General features: G+C 58.9%; 3 protein-coding genes and 2 non-coding genes across 7 annotated transcripts in view; 1 reads left to right on the forward strand and 4 right to left on the reverse strand.

Moving 5' to 3' along the window:
- The window catches only part of SMG6 (SMG6 nonsense mediated mRNA decay factor), a 113,554-nt gene extending 110,517 nt beyond the window's left edge, over positions 1-3,037 (reverse strand). For both annotated transcript variants that reach the window (XM_075440181.1, XM_075440180.1), the window contains exons 1-2: positions 2,929-3,037; positions 236-1,997 (exon numbers count right to left, since the gene is read on the reverse strand). In XM_075440181.1, coding sequence (XP_075296296.1) covers positions 236-1,997; positions 2,929-3,022 — 1,856 coding nt within the window. In that variant the 5' untranslated portion in view covers positions 3,023-3,037. The remainder of the gene's footprint in view (positions 1-235; positions 1,998-2,928) is intronic.
- A 112-nt stretch (positions 3,038-3,149) lies between these two features.
- Positions 3,150-5,206, forward strand: SRR (serine racemase). Of its 2 annotated transcripts, XM_075440183.1 has the most exons (7): positions 3,150-3,307; positions 3,420-3,555; positions 3,787-3,890; positions 3,967-4,086; positions 4,198-4,272; positions 4,445-4,654; positions 4,939-5,206. In XM_075440183.1, the coding sequence occupies exons 1-7, from the start codon at positions 3,155-3,157 to the stop codon at positions 5,134-5,136; spliced, it is 996 nt and encodes a 331-aa protein (XP_075296298.1). In that variant the 5' UTR covers positions 3,150-3,154; the 3' UTR covers positions 5,137-5,206. The 2 variants fall into 2 exon arrangements, with proteins under 2 accessions (XP_075296298.1, XP_075296297.1); XM_075440182.1 differs by having other exon boundaries at positions 3,967-4,272.
- A 387-nt stretch (positions 5,207-5,593) lies between these two features.
- On the reverse strand, positions 5,594-12,080 carry TSR1 (TSR1 ribosome maturation factor). Its single transcript, XM_075440415.1, has 15 exons — positions 11,958-12,080; positions 11,777-11,880; positions 11,280-11,496; positions 11,069-11,203; positions 10,089-10,516; positions 9,643-9,802; positions 9,153-9,316; positions 8,655-8,857; positions 8,050-8,212; positions 7,709-7,819; positions 7,237-7,369; positions 6,700-6,816; positions 6,256-6,396; positions 6,070-6,144; positions 5,594-5,973 (listed from the first exon to the last, which is right to left on the reverse strand). The coding sequence occupies exons 1-15, from the start codon at positions 12,055-12,057 to the stop codon at positions 5,795-5,797; spliced, it is 2,430 nt and encodes an 809-aa protein (XP_075296530.1). The 5' UTR covers positions 12,058-12,080; the 3' UTR covers positions 5,594-5,794.
- Positions 7,083-7,175, reverse strand: LOC142363794 (small nucleolar RNA SNORD91 family). The gene has a single exon (XR_012765962.1). It is a non-coding gene; the product is annotated as a small nucleolar RNA SNORD91 family (small nucleolar RNA).
- Positions 8,493-8,585, reverse strand: LOC142363793 (small nucleolar RNA SNORD91 family). The gene has a single exon (XR_012765961.1). It is a non-coding gene; the product is annotated as a small nucleolar RNA SNORD91 family (small nucleolar RNA).
- Positions 12,081-13,093: the final 1,013 nt, after the last annotated feature.

The following is a 13,093-nucleotide window of genomic DNA, read 5'->3' on the forward strand; positions in this document are numbered from 1 at the left end:
AAATGGTATCTTCACCCACAGTTTCCTTCCGATACCCACACACCACCGGCACAGGAGAAACAGCCCCAGCATATTAAAAGCTAGCGAGCCACTGCTCCATCTCCCAGTCTGTGAAACACCAACTTCTCCAGTCTACCCAGTCCCCAAGGAGCACCATTGTCTGGATAACAGTTCTGGTAGCAGTTCACCCTGGAAACGACTCGGTCACACGCCCCTCTACAGCACAGCCACAAACCTCAGCTGGGCCATCTTCTCCAGCCCCTCTGGGCTGATGCGGTCTCTGGAAAGCAGATTGCTGAGCTGCTGCTCCTGGTTCCCAGCCTCACGGAGGAGTCTGCTGAGCTCCTGCTGCTGCATGTTCCGCATCTGTTGCTCCATCTCGGGACTCAGAGGAGTTGGGGGGAGCGGGCCGCACACGTACTGCCCCGCCTGGCCAGGGTACCCAGGGTAATAGGCTCCTGGGTACACACCGTTGCTTGGACCCATGGGATACTGCAGGGAGTACCCACCGTAAGGATACTGCGGGCCTTGGCCGGAGGCCCGAGGGTAATAGTACGGGTTGTCGGAGTTCTGGAATTTATAGTAGGATGTCTGGGCCTGGCGGGCTTCCCCCCAAGAGGTGGGGCTCACTTCATCGTCCGTGTCTAGGAAGTGAAGCTGAGCCGTCTGGCTCTTCAGGGCGGGTTTTTGGTCCGGGTTGTTCGGGTCCCACAGCCTGCGAGCAGTGCCGCCTCGGCCCCTGCTTCGGGGGCCTTTACTGCCAGCACCGCCGAGCAGGAGCCTGGGCCCAGGGTGACTGGGTTCAGGGGAGCCCGCGGTGCTGGCAGAGAGGTCCGTGTTGGCAGGCAGGAACAGAATCCCACGGCCCCTCCCTTGGGGCTCTCTGCTCTGGCTCCTCGCCTCCGAAGCCTCTGAGTCATTGCAACTAACAAACGCCTTCAGGGGCTTTTTTTTATCTGTATCTGCCAGACTGATATCCCTGTTCATAGTCTTGCTGTCAAATGTGACTCGAAAAGGCCCCTTGACTTCCCTGCCGTTGCTGCTCCACTCGCTCTCACTCCTAGAAGCCTGACTCTGCTCTGAACGCTTTTTCTTGTCCAAGTTCCTGCTGGAGACATATGCTTCTGCCTCATCGACTCTGTCATCATCCAAGGAGTCAGTGGAGGATGCAGAGAGCTGCTTCCTAGGACGTGTTCTTTCTCTGGCACGCTCCTGTCGCCTCTCCGCCCTGTCCATGAGCGGGGCTCCATCTATGCTGTTGTTGCTTCCAGCTGAGCTTGTGCTGCAGGTGCGGTACCGGCTCCGCCGCTTGTCGGAGCGGGAATACCGTTTGGTAGAGCCCAGCTTTCCCCGCATCACCTCGTCGCTTGTTCTCCTTATCCTGTCGCTCCGCTCTACTCGTCTTCCCTTTTCTCCCCTTGAGGCTTTCGCTCCTTCCCCTGCCTGGCTCCCCTCTCTCTCCTCCTTGCTTGATTTGGTTTTCCTGTTATTGTCTTTCCCAGTACCTTTCTCAGTCTCTTCATCTCTCTCGACCTTCAGCTGCTCCATCTTACTGGTGACTTCCTCAGTAGCTGACCGCAGGGACGGTTCTTTAGCAGCTGAGTGCAGGCGTTTCCCAGGCTGGTAGATCTGCTGGTCCGGCTTCTTGGTTCTCCTGGTCGTCTTGGGAACCCACTCATCCGGAGCGGGCTGCTTAGACAAGTTCTCCTGGCTCTGAAGACCACCTTTAGTCTCTGTCTCTTCATTTTCCTGTGAAGGCCCATTCTGCCTGGGGCCATCACATTTGCCGAAATCCTCCATGACTGGAGCGCCTCCTCCCGAAGGGACCTTGTCGCTGGCGCTCTCCTCCTCAGCTCTGCCCCTCTCCTTCTCTGAGGCCTCATGCTTTGGTAGCAGGAGTTTGCCCCTCAGTCGGGAGAGGCCAGGCTTGTAAATCTCCAGGTCTGGGCGCCTGTTGTCTTTGCGATGCCTCGGCTCCTTCACTTCCTTGATGTTTTCTGGGTAAAAATGGAGAGAATTAAGTTATTCCCACCACAAACCAGCCAGGGAAAAAATCATTACAAATATTCAAGGAGAAATACTAAGTAAAGGCAAAGAGCCTAACGCCCTCAGGGCAGGTCCAAGAGAACAGATCTGAAATTCTCTGTCAAGGTGCACAGGAAATCACCGAGCAAACGAGGAAATGAGAAAGTATAACAACACCGGCCAAATCCTTGGCCTAATTCACTTACAAAACATCTCCTGCAATAGTTCTGCCTCAAAGAGCCAGCAAGCCGCGAAAGCGACCGATAAAGCACAACACAAGTCGCGAATGTTCACATGCGAGTGCCAGACAAAAGTTTCCGTGCCACAGGTTTCAGCAGCCGCTGCCTGGCTGCCGCTGGCACGGGAGCCGCTGCCTGCCGGTGCTGCCTTCTCCGCCCTGCCCTGCCAGCGAATCGCTTTGAGACGAAGCCGCGTTGCCCCCCCTCGCTCGCCACCCCGTAACGTTTCTCCCCTCTAACCGCTCCGTAACGGTAGCAACACAAAAACCCGTTGGAGAACGCAGCCCGGACGATGAGCAATTAAACTTCTGACCAAAGCCACGCCGCGTTTCCTCAACTTTTTCCCCCCGTCAGCACCGCGCACCAGCCCGCACAACCGACCCGCAGCCACCGCCACACGGGCTCGGCCCCGCCGGCGGCAGAGAGGCCCCGGGGGTCAGGGACCGACCCGACCCCCGGGCTAAGCCCCGCCGGCGGCCGCTGCTCGCACCCCGGGAGGACGCAGGCCCGGCCCTGCCCCGGCCCCTACCCCAGCCCCAGCCGGGCGGTGAGGCCGAGGGGCCCGGCCCGCCCCCGGGCAGGTGCCGCTGAGGGGAGCGGGGAAGCCCCGAGCGGCGGCTCCCGGCTCCCAGCACCGCCCCGCCGGTCCCCGCCACCCGCTCACCTCGCCCGCCGCCGGCCGCGGCTCGGGCCTGCGCCGCCACCATGTCCCGCAGCTCGGCTGCCGAGACGCGGACGCGCTCCAGCCCCTCCGCCATCTTCCCTCCGCCGGGGGGAGGGGGCGGGGCTAACGGACGGCGGCCGCGCAGGGCCAAAAAAACAACGAGGCGCTACCGCGCGCATGCGCGCTGGCCGCGGGGCTGGGGGGCCGCGCGGCGCCGGGCAGGCACATGGCCGGGCTGGCCGAGGTGCGGGTGGCTGAGGAGCGGCTCCGCGGGCGGCTGCACCGCACGCCGCTGCTCTCCAGCGGGGCCCTGGACCGCCTGGCCGGCCGACGGCTGCTCTTCAAGTGCGAGCTCTTCCAGAAGACCGGGTCCTTCAAGGTGCACGGGCATGGCTGCACGGCCTGGGCCCCGGGGCTCCTGCCCAGGGGAGGCTGCAAGGAGGGAAGACCCCCCGGGCTTTGGCGCTGAGGGTGCTGCGCTCTCCTGCCAGAGCCGCGGAGCCCTCAACGCCGTCAGGAGCCTCGTCGAGGAGAGCGAGCGCGCGGGAGCGGGGCGGCCGCGGGCCGTCGTGACGCACAGCAGCGGGAATCACGGCCAGGCGCTCACCTGGGCTGCGCAGGCGGAAGGTGAGGCATACCCCGACCTCCAGCGCCATCCCAGAGCCAGCAGCAGGCTCAGGGGTACACGCAGAGCTGGGTCCCTGGGCAGAAGCGGCTCCGGCCACCCCTGGAGAGAAGCAAGAGCGTCCCTCTCCTGAACACCCACCAACGCCAGCCCAGCCTGCGCAGCTCCCACAGCACTAACCGGCTGCTCGCAGCTTTGTGGCTGTTGGATTTGTCACCTCTTTCATGACGCAGGGATTCCTGCCTACATCGTGGTGCCCCGGACAGCCCCGCACTGTAAGCAAGCTGCCATCCGCACCTACGGGGCCACGCTGGTGCCGTGCGAGCCCAGCGACAAGGTAAGGCACAGGGGAGAGCGGCCAGGGCCATGGCCCAGCCAGACGGAGAGGCCACCATCTGCTCTCTGTCCCTTAGTCCAGAGCCGAGACAGCAGCTCGCGTAGTCCAGGAGACAGGAGGGGTCATGGTGCACCCCAACCAGGAGCTGGCGGTGATCGCGGGGCAAGGCACGATCGCCCTGGAGGTGCTGGAGGAGGTGAGGGAAACGCACAGCCCGGCCCAGGGCTCCGCTCCTCGCAGGCAGGAGTGCCACAAAAAGGGGGTGAGAAGTGCCAGAAGCACTCACTCACGCTTCCTTTCCACGCAGGCGCCCGAGGTAAACGCAGTGGTGGTTCCTGTCGGAGGCGGAGGAATGATTGCAGGAATAGCAGTCGCCATCAAGGTAGGCAACAGCTCATCCGGCCAGCGGTGGCTGCATCTCCCCGTGGGAAGGGCAGGGCTCCCGAAGACTGGCAGCAGCTGGGGCAGTCTCCGTGCCCCTGGGGGCTGCAGGGCCTGCTTGGCCCCCTGCGCGCACAGCAACACTGCTCCGTTTAAACCGAGCCTCTCCGCAGGCTTTGAGACCAGATGTGAAAGTGTTCGGTGCCGAGCCGTGCAACGCAGATGACTGCTACCAGTCCAAGGTAAGAGGGGAGCTGACGCCCAACCTTCACCCGCCGGATACCATCGCGGACGCCGTTAAAACCAGCATCGGACCAAACACATGGCCCATCATCAGGGACTGGGTTGATGATGTCCTGACAGTCTCAGAGGAAGAAATCAAGGTAACCACTCCCGGCTCCCCTCCCACGGGAGCTGCCAGCAGGCAGCTGCCTCCATCCATACTCTGCCCCTCCACTCTCACCCCTCCGCTCTCCCAGGGCAATAAAGCCCCTGCACACCACCGCAGCTGTGCAACACCCACGCTGTCTCCAGCTGCAAAGGGCTGGCGGGAGCTCCGCTCTCCCTTTCCCTGGGAGAGATCACGGAATCACACAGAACACGCAGTGCCCTCCCGGAGCAGCCTGCGCTCGCTGCTGGGATGACAGCTGCTGCTCTGTCCCGACAGCAAGCCACGCGGCTGGTGTGGGAAAGGATGAAGCTGCTGATTGAGCCAACAGCGGGTGTGGGAGTGGCGGCCGTGCTCTCAGAGCAGTTCCAGGCAGTCCCCCGGGACGTGGAGAACGTTTGCATCGTGCTGTGCGGGGGAAACGTGGACCTGAGCTCCCTGACCTGGCTCACAGACCGCCCTGGGAAAGCGGAATGAGAACGGAGCGGCGTCTCAAACAGCGGAAAACTCACGCTGCATTTGTGCAGTCTGGTTTGTGCACTACTAAAAACAGATGAACAACTCTAAATGTCTGGAAGTTCTTGTGAAGGGATAAGGGAAGCTGGTGTTGGATCCCTACAGCGCAGAGTCGCTGCTGGGAGGGCCTGGACACAGCGTATTTTCCCCTCCAGGGCTACCCGGCTCTGGGACAGGCCTCCAGCGAGCCACACTCAGTCACTCTCCCCAGCTGCTACTTTGCTTTTCTTTCTCAGCATCACACTGATTTCCAGCAAACTCCTGTTCTCGAAACAGCAAAATCCCCGCACCCACCGCTACGGCAGGGCACAAGGGAAAGACAACAGCCCCAGTGGGCCACGGGGTCCACAAGATGAGGGGTGCACACACAGCCTCCCCCTGTGGCCTCCACAGCTGGCCACCACCAAAACACAGGCACTTAAATATTTGTTTTTTTAAAACATTTTCCATTAAAATAAATAGCTGTAGCTGGTACCTGAGCAGCAGCTGATGAGACAGCTGCGCCTGTACAGACCCCAGCAGTAACATGTCCACGACATCAGTGCTGTCCTCACTGTGCATGGGCTGAGAACAGCATCCGGGGAGCTAAGGCACAAACTGCGTTAGCCATGACCAAGATTTAATCCATTTCCACCTCCTGCACTGGCAGCGCGCTCTCGCTCCTCACCCACGGCACGGGCTCCGGAACATGGGAGTCGTAAGTCCACTTAGGAAAAACGCGCTTGTAGAGGTTCAGCAGTACCGTGTCCTGGGACTTTAGCTGTCCATCGAAGTGGCACTTCATGTGACCATGAGTCCCTAGGCAGAGAGCAGGAGAGGCCATTAGCTGTCTCTCCTGGCCAAAAGGACCACATCCTGCCCAGCATCACAGAGATAACACAGAACCAAACCTACCTAACGGCTCCTTGATGTGTCCCCTGCGACCCCACTTTGTCCTGAGCTCTACTGGCTTAAACCACATCACATCCTCTGGAGATCAAACACAAAAGGCAGGTGACAAACGGGCTTTGCTGCACCAACCCAGGGGCAGCCGTTCTGCGTCCACACCCCCTCCTCCCACCACACAGAGATGGCCCGTACCTCTGTTAAAGAACATGTAGCGCACGACAGCCGTCTTGGTAAAGATCTTGAAAGGATGGCCGCTGAGCACCAGCCGCTTGATGACGATTCTGTCTGGATCCACGGAAAGCAGAGAACCTGTGGCGATGAGGTCATGCATTCCTGCAAGGCAGAGTCACTAAGGAACCAGGAGAGTGCCACAGAAGACGTCTCCATCACCTCCTCCCCCAGCACCTCCTCCCCCAGCACAACCCCCTTCCCCAAATGGTTCCAGGCCCAGAGCAGGGCCAGATAACGGTGCCAGCGATGCTGGGGATGGGAATGCGTTAATCTTCTCAAACAGCACGAAGGGGACAGCTTTTTCAAGTCACGCTTACTGGATAGATGCACTTGTAAGTGGGGTATGTGAACAGCCTGCTAACGTTTGTTTCCCAGACACCACCTCCTCAGCTCTTACTGACTTACCGTTACTCCTCTGTTTAAAAAGCAGCACTGAGGCAGGAGGAAAAGTGATGGGAGCGTAAACAGTCACCACCAGGGCAGCATCCGGGCGCAGGAAACGCTCCAGCTTGTGCTTATCAGCTAGGACAGAACAGCAATGATCCAGTTCAGGCCAAGAGCAGTCTTCAGAGCTCTGGGAAACCCCATCAAGCCCATTCTTCCCTGGCAAACAGGCTCTGTGCTTTAGGAAAGAAGCTGACAAACCAGCCCTCATTCTGCTGGCACAGAGTATCTGGAACAAAGGTGATCCTCTGAACGACCAGCTCACTGTGAGCAGCCTGCCGCCACCTTGCCTGGACCAGTGAGCCGCCCTGCCCAAGCCCTTCCACTCCCCAATATTTAGTGCCTCCCCTGGAAGCCTCAGAGCCTAGGACTGAGTCTTCAGAAGAGTCCTTCAGCCAGGTTCAGACACCACGGCTAAGACATCACAGGCTTCCTGCCCTAGAAACCCCAGCCCCACCTCGTGGCACACTGTGCCCACCCCACCGGTCCCTGACAGACCTGAGGTGTGCTGGGAGAACAGTGGGGATGCTCGGAAGCGCCTGAACCCACAGTGAAAGATCAGCTCCTCCTTTGCCCTCACTGGCTCGCTGTTGCTCGGATGCCGACGCACCAGGAAATTCAGCACGGACATCTGCAGGAGAGGCAGCACTGTGAGGGGCTGACAGCAGGGCAGGCGAGCGATGGCAAGCAGAGCAGAAAGCAACGGGACGTCGCAGCAGAGACGAATGCCCTTGACAACAGCTTCCCAAAGGACCACTGGTCACCAATGCAGACACCTCAGCCAGGCCCAGACACTTGAGCCTAAACACCCCTGGCTTCAGCCTGCTCTGACCAAAGGGAAATTCAAACAATGTGGGGAGATTTCAGCCCAAACCCTCTGCAGCCAGAACCTCTACAACCCACGCAGCCTGAGGGAACCAGACAACGAGCTGCACACCTACAATACGCCAGCAGGGCCATACTTAATCACCTTTTGTTCGTGGGGAAGCAATGAGAACAGGACTAGGGGCTTCCCTTCTTTGAAGCTCTCCATCACTGAGACAGGGACATTGCAGACATAAAGCGTAACGTACCAGCCAACCTGCCAAGAGAGGACTGTTGTGAGTACTTCTCTCAATAGAAAAATGTCACAAGTAACATGTGCCTGGGTTAGAGAGGGAATTCTGGAGAACAATGTCATCTGAACTTATGGCTTCATGCTAAGAACCTGCTGGCTGAAGGATCCACCCAGCCACCTCCCTGACAAGTCTTTTCTGTTAGGAGCAAGGGAACACAGTAGGGGAAGAGATCAGCAAGAGAAAAGGGAGCTACCGAGGCTCCTTCAGTCTCCTCCTTCTCTATTTGCCGGAATAGGTGCTTTCTAGTTCGGGAGAAGTCCTGGAACTGGAAAATCCTGGCATAATCCCTTGGGAGATTCTCTTTGGGGTCCCACGGAGAAGTCCGGAAGCTCTTCAGCCCTCTGTACTTCTGGAACCTAGAGAACAGGTAATAGGAAAGACCAGTGACTTCACCAGTTGAGGTGTGTGGCCAGCACCTTCTGCGGTCCACAGGGACTCACACATTCAGAGAGGGCAAAGGGAGCAAAGCAAATGTCAGTTTTCAGAAAAGATCTTAGGGTAGAGAGAACCAGAAACAGCAGCCAAGCCCCCAAATCAATCTGCCCTTGCATCAGGGCTCTGCCATCCTCCTCCCTCTCCCAGGTCAAGACCCAGCTCTCCCCGCCACAGGGAGCTGCCCGGGCCCAACTACTGCCCCCCCCAGGAAGCCTCAGAGCCTAGGAATGAATCTTCAGAAGAGTCCTTCAGCCAGGTTCAGACACCATGGCTAAGACATCACAGGCTTCCTGCCCTATCTCACCGAACTAGATAGAACGGCACCTTCCAGCTCCTCTCCCAGCAAACCATCCTGTTTTTTACCGGACTCTGGCAGGTACGTCACGTGGTGTGTCCACCTCATCTGGAAACATTTCATCCATTCTCTCCTGTTTGTATCTCTCCAGCATCTGTTCATCCTCCTCCACCTTCTCGTCATACTGGTCGTCCCGCAAGCACTCGGAAATGGTCATGGTCTCACACTCCTCCTCTGCAGGTTCCTCTTCCTCCTCGCTGCTTTCACCCTCCTGACACACAGGACAGCACAGGACCCCTGAGCACACGCGCTCCATCGATGTCCATGCAGCACTGCAAGCCCTGCACGCACTCGCACTGCATGAACTGTGACCCACGCTACACCACAGTCCCTCATTTCGGTATCTAACAGGTTCGAGAAGCAACGTGATACCGTGAGAGACTTAACAATGGCAATTCAGGCAAGTCCTGGCTCTGTGTTGTGCTTGTGCACGGAGCAATCTCGAAGGACAGGACTGTCCTAGAATATGCCCTGGAGATCGCCTGCAGATCAGCTCTTGGAGGTACCTGGGAAACTGCCTCTTCCATCATATCATCATCGATGTCATCATCTTCGTCATCATCATCATCTTGCTCACTGCCGCCTTCTCCATCATCCACAATCCAGGCAGCCTGGTACTTGGATGTGCCTTTGGGGACCTTCACCACCCTCCTGTTCGCCTTCAGAGAAGCTGCAGGATTCCCACCAATGGTTAATACAGGAACAATTCTCCTTTCCCTCAGCAACATCTACACCAGGAAAGCCAAGACCAGCTATAGACCAGAATTGCTGTTTCCCAGCACAGAATCTCTCAGGGCCCAGAAAAGGCAGCTAAAACATAGCCCTGCTAACTGCCAGGCACACCACCCAGCCTGGGAGTCATGTGACGGGACTGGGAACAGAAGCCCTGGGCTTCCAGCTAGCACCTTTCTTCACAGCTGTCCTGGTGACAGAGGATTTCTAACAACCCTCTTAACAGGGACAAGAAAAAGGTACAGAAGTATTGTGGCTACTCACCCTCTGCCTCCTGCAGTTCTTCTTCAGTAGGCCACGTCTGCTCCCCTTCCATAGGATCAGGAACCACTTCTGACTGCAAAGACTCCTGCTTGCTTGGATCTGCCTTCATCAGGACCTTAACATCTTCCTCCATCTCATCGGTACCGTTTACAGAGTCATCCTGAAGAGCAAGAGCAGAGTTCCCAGCTGTGAACACACCCAATTCAAGCTAACAATCACTCTGAAGCGAAACTCCCTTCAGTCTCACGTTCATTACGTCGTAACGTAGCTTCATTACATGCTGTGGACAAGGCACCTCAGCTCAGAGACAGAACACAGGCCTGCTGGCTCTAAGACAACTCCCTCTCCCCTCCCCTTGACCACATACACCCAGTTGTATTTTCCTGATGCAAGTTTAGAAGCACAGCGTTCAAAGGAGCCCAGCAAAGCCTTGACCTCCCACACACCTGTATTTCCATGTCCTGACTCCTCTTCTGTCCTTTAACCACTCGGGGGTTCAGAGAGAGGGGGTCAGGGGGGGCATCCACCTGACTCATCTGGAAGTCTCCGTGCCCCACAATATGCACCAAGCTGTTCACGTCGAGGGTCTGTCCCCGGACAAAGCCAGACACCTTCAAGGTCCCAACTAGGTCGCTCTCCTGACCGGGCACAAACTCGGCAGCATAGGCGAGCAGGTGAGCCCGCCTGTCCCGAAAAGCGAGATGCCGCTGCTTCTGGGTGGCCAGGTGCCTCAGCAGCAGCGAGGACTCCTGCTCCGTGTTCAGGGAAAAGAGCTTAGCCTCAGGAAAGCGCTTCTCAATGGCTTTGGCAAGTTTCTTCTTGGCATCTACCCGCTTCTTAGGTGGCAAGTCAGTGCCTCCTGGGACAGCAAGAGCTACGAAGCAGCACAGAGAACAGAATTCAGGATCAGACAGTAAACCTTCTCATACCCCTGTCACCGAGCATGGAGAAACTCAAGATATCAGCAACCCAAACAACCAAACACCACAAGGTGCAAAGGCAGTTTCACCCATTCAAAAGAACAACTGGGACAGAAAATCTGTCTTTACAGGTAAGATTTTGAGACTAAATGAGACTATGGAAAAAAGGACCCAGGAACTAAACTTGGCAAGAAAACATCTGAACATCTTCACTCTGCATGCCTGAACAGCCGTTACAATGCTGACGCCCACAACCACGCGCCCAGAGGCCTAAATCTAGAACAGCCCTTTTATCTCCAGCACTCCCCTGCCAGGGCAGTAACACAAGAACGCAGCATGACAATAGCATTCACCCGACTGCTCTATGCTCGGAAACAGAGTGGTCAAAGACCTATGATCATCTATTAACACATAGAGTTTTTAACTACTACAGCAGTAAATCCCCATTAAGCACCCCCTTGAACTACACCCTCCTAGAAGCCCTTTAATGTTTCTCACTCGCTCACCGTAACTGGGGAGCCCCTGCGCAAAGAGGCAGGAGAGGCAGTAGTCCCCCGCACTGTCCCACCCATCTGCAGGATCCAGGATAAACAGGAGGGAGTCAGCGACCTTTGCTAGGTCTAAAACAGAGTGAAGATCTCCTGCATGCAAAACACCTCTGTTACTGGGGCTGCCAGGGGCACAGAGCCAAGAACCACACCAACAGCATTACCTCACCTGCCTGTGCTGCCACAAAGCGCCAGCGCTGCTTCAGTCGGGGGCAGAGAAGCGCAAAGCCACTCTCTCTCCCCTCATCCACACGGATAACAGCTGAGTCCTGGCTCTGCAGCAAGCGGAGGGTGTCGTGGGCTGCGGCCCTGCTGTGCAGCAGCACCAGAACCACGAGGTGCGGGGGCCCGTCCCTGCTGCCCAAGCTCCGCTTCTCCGCCAGCACCTGTGCGGGCACAACCGCAGAACATGGACCCCAGTCCCAGCCCCTGCCCGGCCCCTCAAGATCCCTCTGCACCTCAGCCCCGATCCGCTCGCTCCAGCAATGTTTCACCTGCCCCAAACCGAAGAGGCCCAGGCACCCGCTCCCCTCCCCGGCCCAGCTCCTGCCCACCCCACGAAGGCCCACGCTGGCCCATCCCCACAGACGCGCACCCACACCGGCCCCATTCCCGCTGCCCCCCCCGCAAAGCCCCGCACCGTCCCGGTTCCTCCCGGGCCCTCACCGCCTCCTTGCGCTGCCGGCGGAGCTGCAGGGCCTGGTGCCGCCGGTCCACCCTGCTGAGGTCGCGGAGCCGCCGGCGGGGCTGGGCCTTGACAGAAACGCGGCCTGCGGGGAGAGAAGGGTCAGGGGGGCCACGGAGCGCAGGGCCGGCGGGGAACCCTGCGGGGCCCGCCCCACCTCACCCCTGGCGCGGCGCTGAGCCGACCCGCTGTGCTTCCCGCCCTTGTGCGCCTTGTTCTGCTGCTTCAGCGGCCCGGCCCGGTGGGAGCCCGCCGCCACCATGCTGCCTCCTCGCCGCCGCCTCCTCAGCGCTTCCGGTCGCGTCACTTCCGGCGCCATGGGGCAAGCCGGGAGCGCGCCGCGCCCGCCCTAAGATGGCGGCGTGAGGGAGGGAGGATGGCGGCGCGCCGGGCTAGGGCGGCAATGAGAGGGAGCAACGGCGGGCGCGGGGCGGGAATGAGAGCCGGGAGCGACAGCCGTGCCTTCAGCGCTTTATTGATGAGCTCTTTGTACAAGTATTTACACAGGAAAGCAGCCTGCCCGCCGAGAGCCGGCCCGCCCGCGCCGCGGGAAGGAGCCGGCCGAGGGAGCACCCACCGCAGGGCTCCGTGGGAACACTCCCGCCCTCCCCGTGCCGCCATGTCGCAGCCCCGCTTGCTGCCGGGCACCGCGACGCTTGCCAGCCGTTCACCAGCCCAGAACGCCCGCTCCAGGGCCGGTCACGCCCAGCAGGCCCCGGGCGCCTCGCCGCTGCGAAGCTGCTCTACGCAGCGCTGGCAGAGCCCCTGCGGCCAGCACCCCTCTGCTCGGCAGCAGAGCCCTCGCTGCTTGTTCCTGGAAGCAGGAGGCCCACAGCACCCCAGAAAGGAGGGTTAAAGGCAGCGGTGCTGCAATTGCCAGTAAAGCTGAAGTCAGTAACCCAAGGGAGGGGCAGGGCAGCTGCTACGGCGATCCCGACTGAGCAGTTCCATGGGAGGGAAAAGGCAGGCTCCTACAGGTCCCTGTTTCCTCTGATCACAAGGCATCCTTCCCCCCCTTTTGCTCCTGCACGGAAATCAGTGTGACAGCAGCAATGCGGGGTTGCCTGCTGCGGGCTGTTCTTTACGGATCCTTTGTAAACCCCTAAAAGCAGGCTGGCTGTCAAAACCTGTCAAGCCTAAAAGCAATGCAGATAGCGTGTCCTACCTGACAGGAAGGAAGACACAAAACCAAGAGACCGGTGACAGATAAACACTGTTTAAGCAGTAGTAATTAAGTCTCTCTATACAGGTACCCGCTGGCTGCGGGACAGCACGTGAGCGTCTCCCGCTCTCGTTTC

Source organism: Opisthocomus hoazin, chromosome 20, assembly GCF_030867145.1.
Source record: "Opisthocomus hoazin isolate bOpiHoa1 chromosome 20, bOpiHoa1.hap1, whole genome shotgun sequence".
In the NCBI taxonomy this organism is placed as follows: domain Eukaryota; kingdom Metazoa; phylum Chordata; class Aves; order Opisthocomiformes; family Opisthocomidae; genus Opisthocomus; species Opisthocomus hoazin.

What these genes read in the sequence shown, in the direction of transcription:
- SRR (XM_075440182.1), top strand. Translation starts at nt 3,155, where the DNA reads ATGGCCGGGCTGGCCGAGGTGCGGGTGGCTGAGGAGCGGCTCCGCGGG. An exon ending in CTGGGCTGCGCAGGCGGAAG is followed by an intron (nt 3,556 to 3,786) that starts GTGAGGCATACC and finishes TTCATGACGCAG; the next exon opens with GGATTCCTGCCTACATCGTG. An exon ending in TCTCAGAGGAAGAAATCAAG is followed by an intron (nt 4,655 to 4,938) that starts GTAACCACTCCC and finishes CTGTCCCGACAG; the next exon opens with CAAGCCACGCGGCTGGTGTG.
- TSR1 (XM_075440415.1), bottom strand. Translation starts at nt 12,057, where the DNA reads ATGGTGGCGGCGGGCTCCCACCGGGCCGGGCCGCTGAAGCAGCAGAAC. An exon ending in AGAACTGCAGGAGGCAGAGG is followed by an intron (nt 9,317 to 9,642) that starts GTGAGTAGCCAC and finishes GGAATCCTGCAG; the next exon opens with CTTCTCTGAAGGCGAACAGG. An exon ending in CTACATGTTCTTTAACAGAG is followed by an intron (nt 6,145 to 6,255) that starts GTACGGGCCATC and finishes TTTGATCTCCAG; the next exon opens with AGGATGTGATGTGGTTTAAG.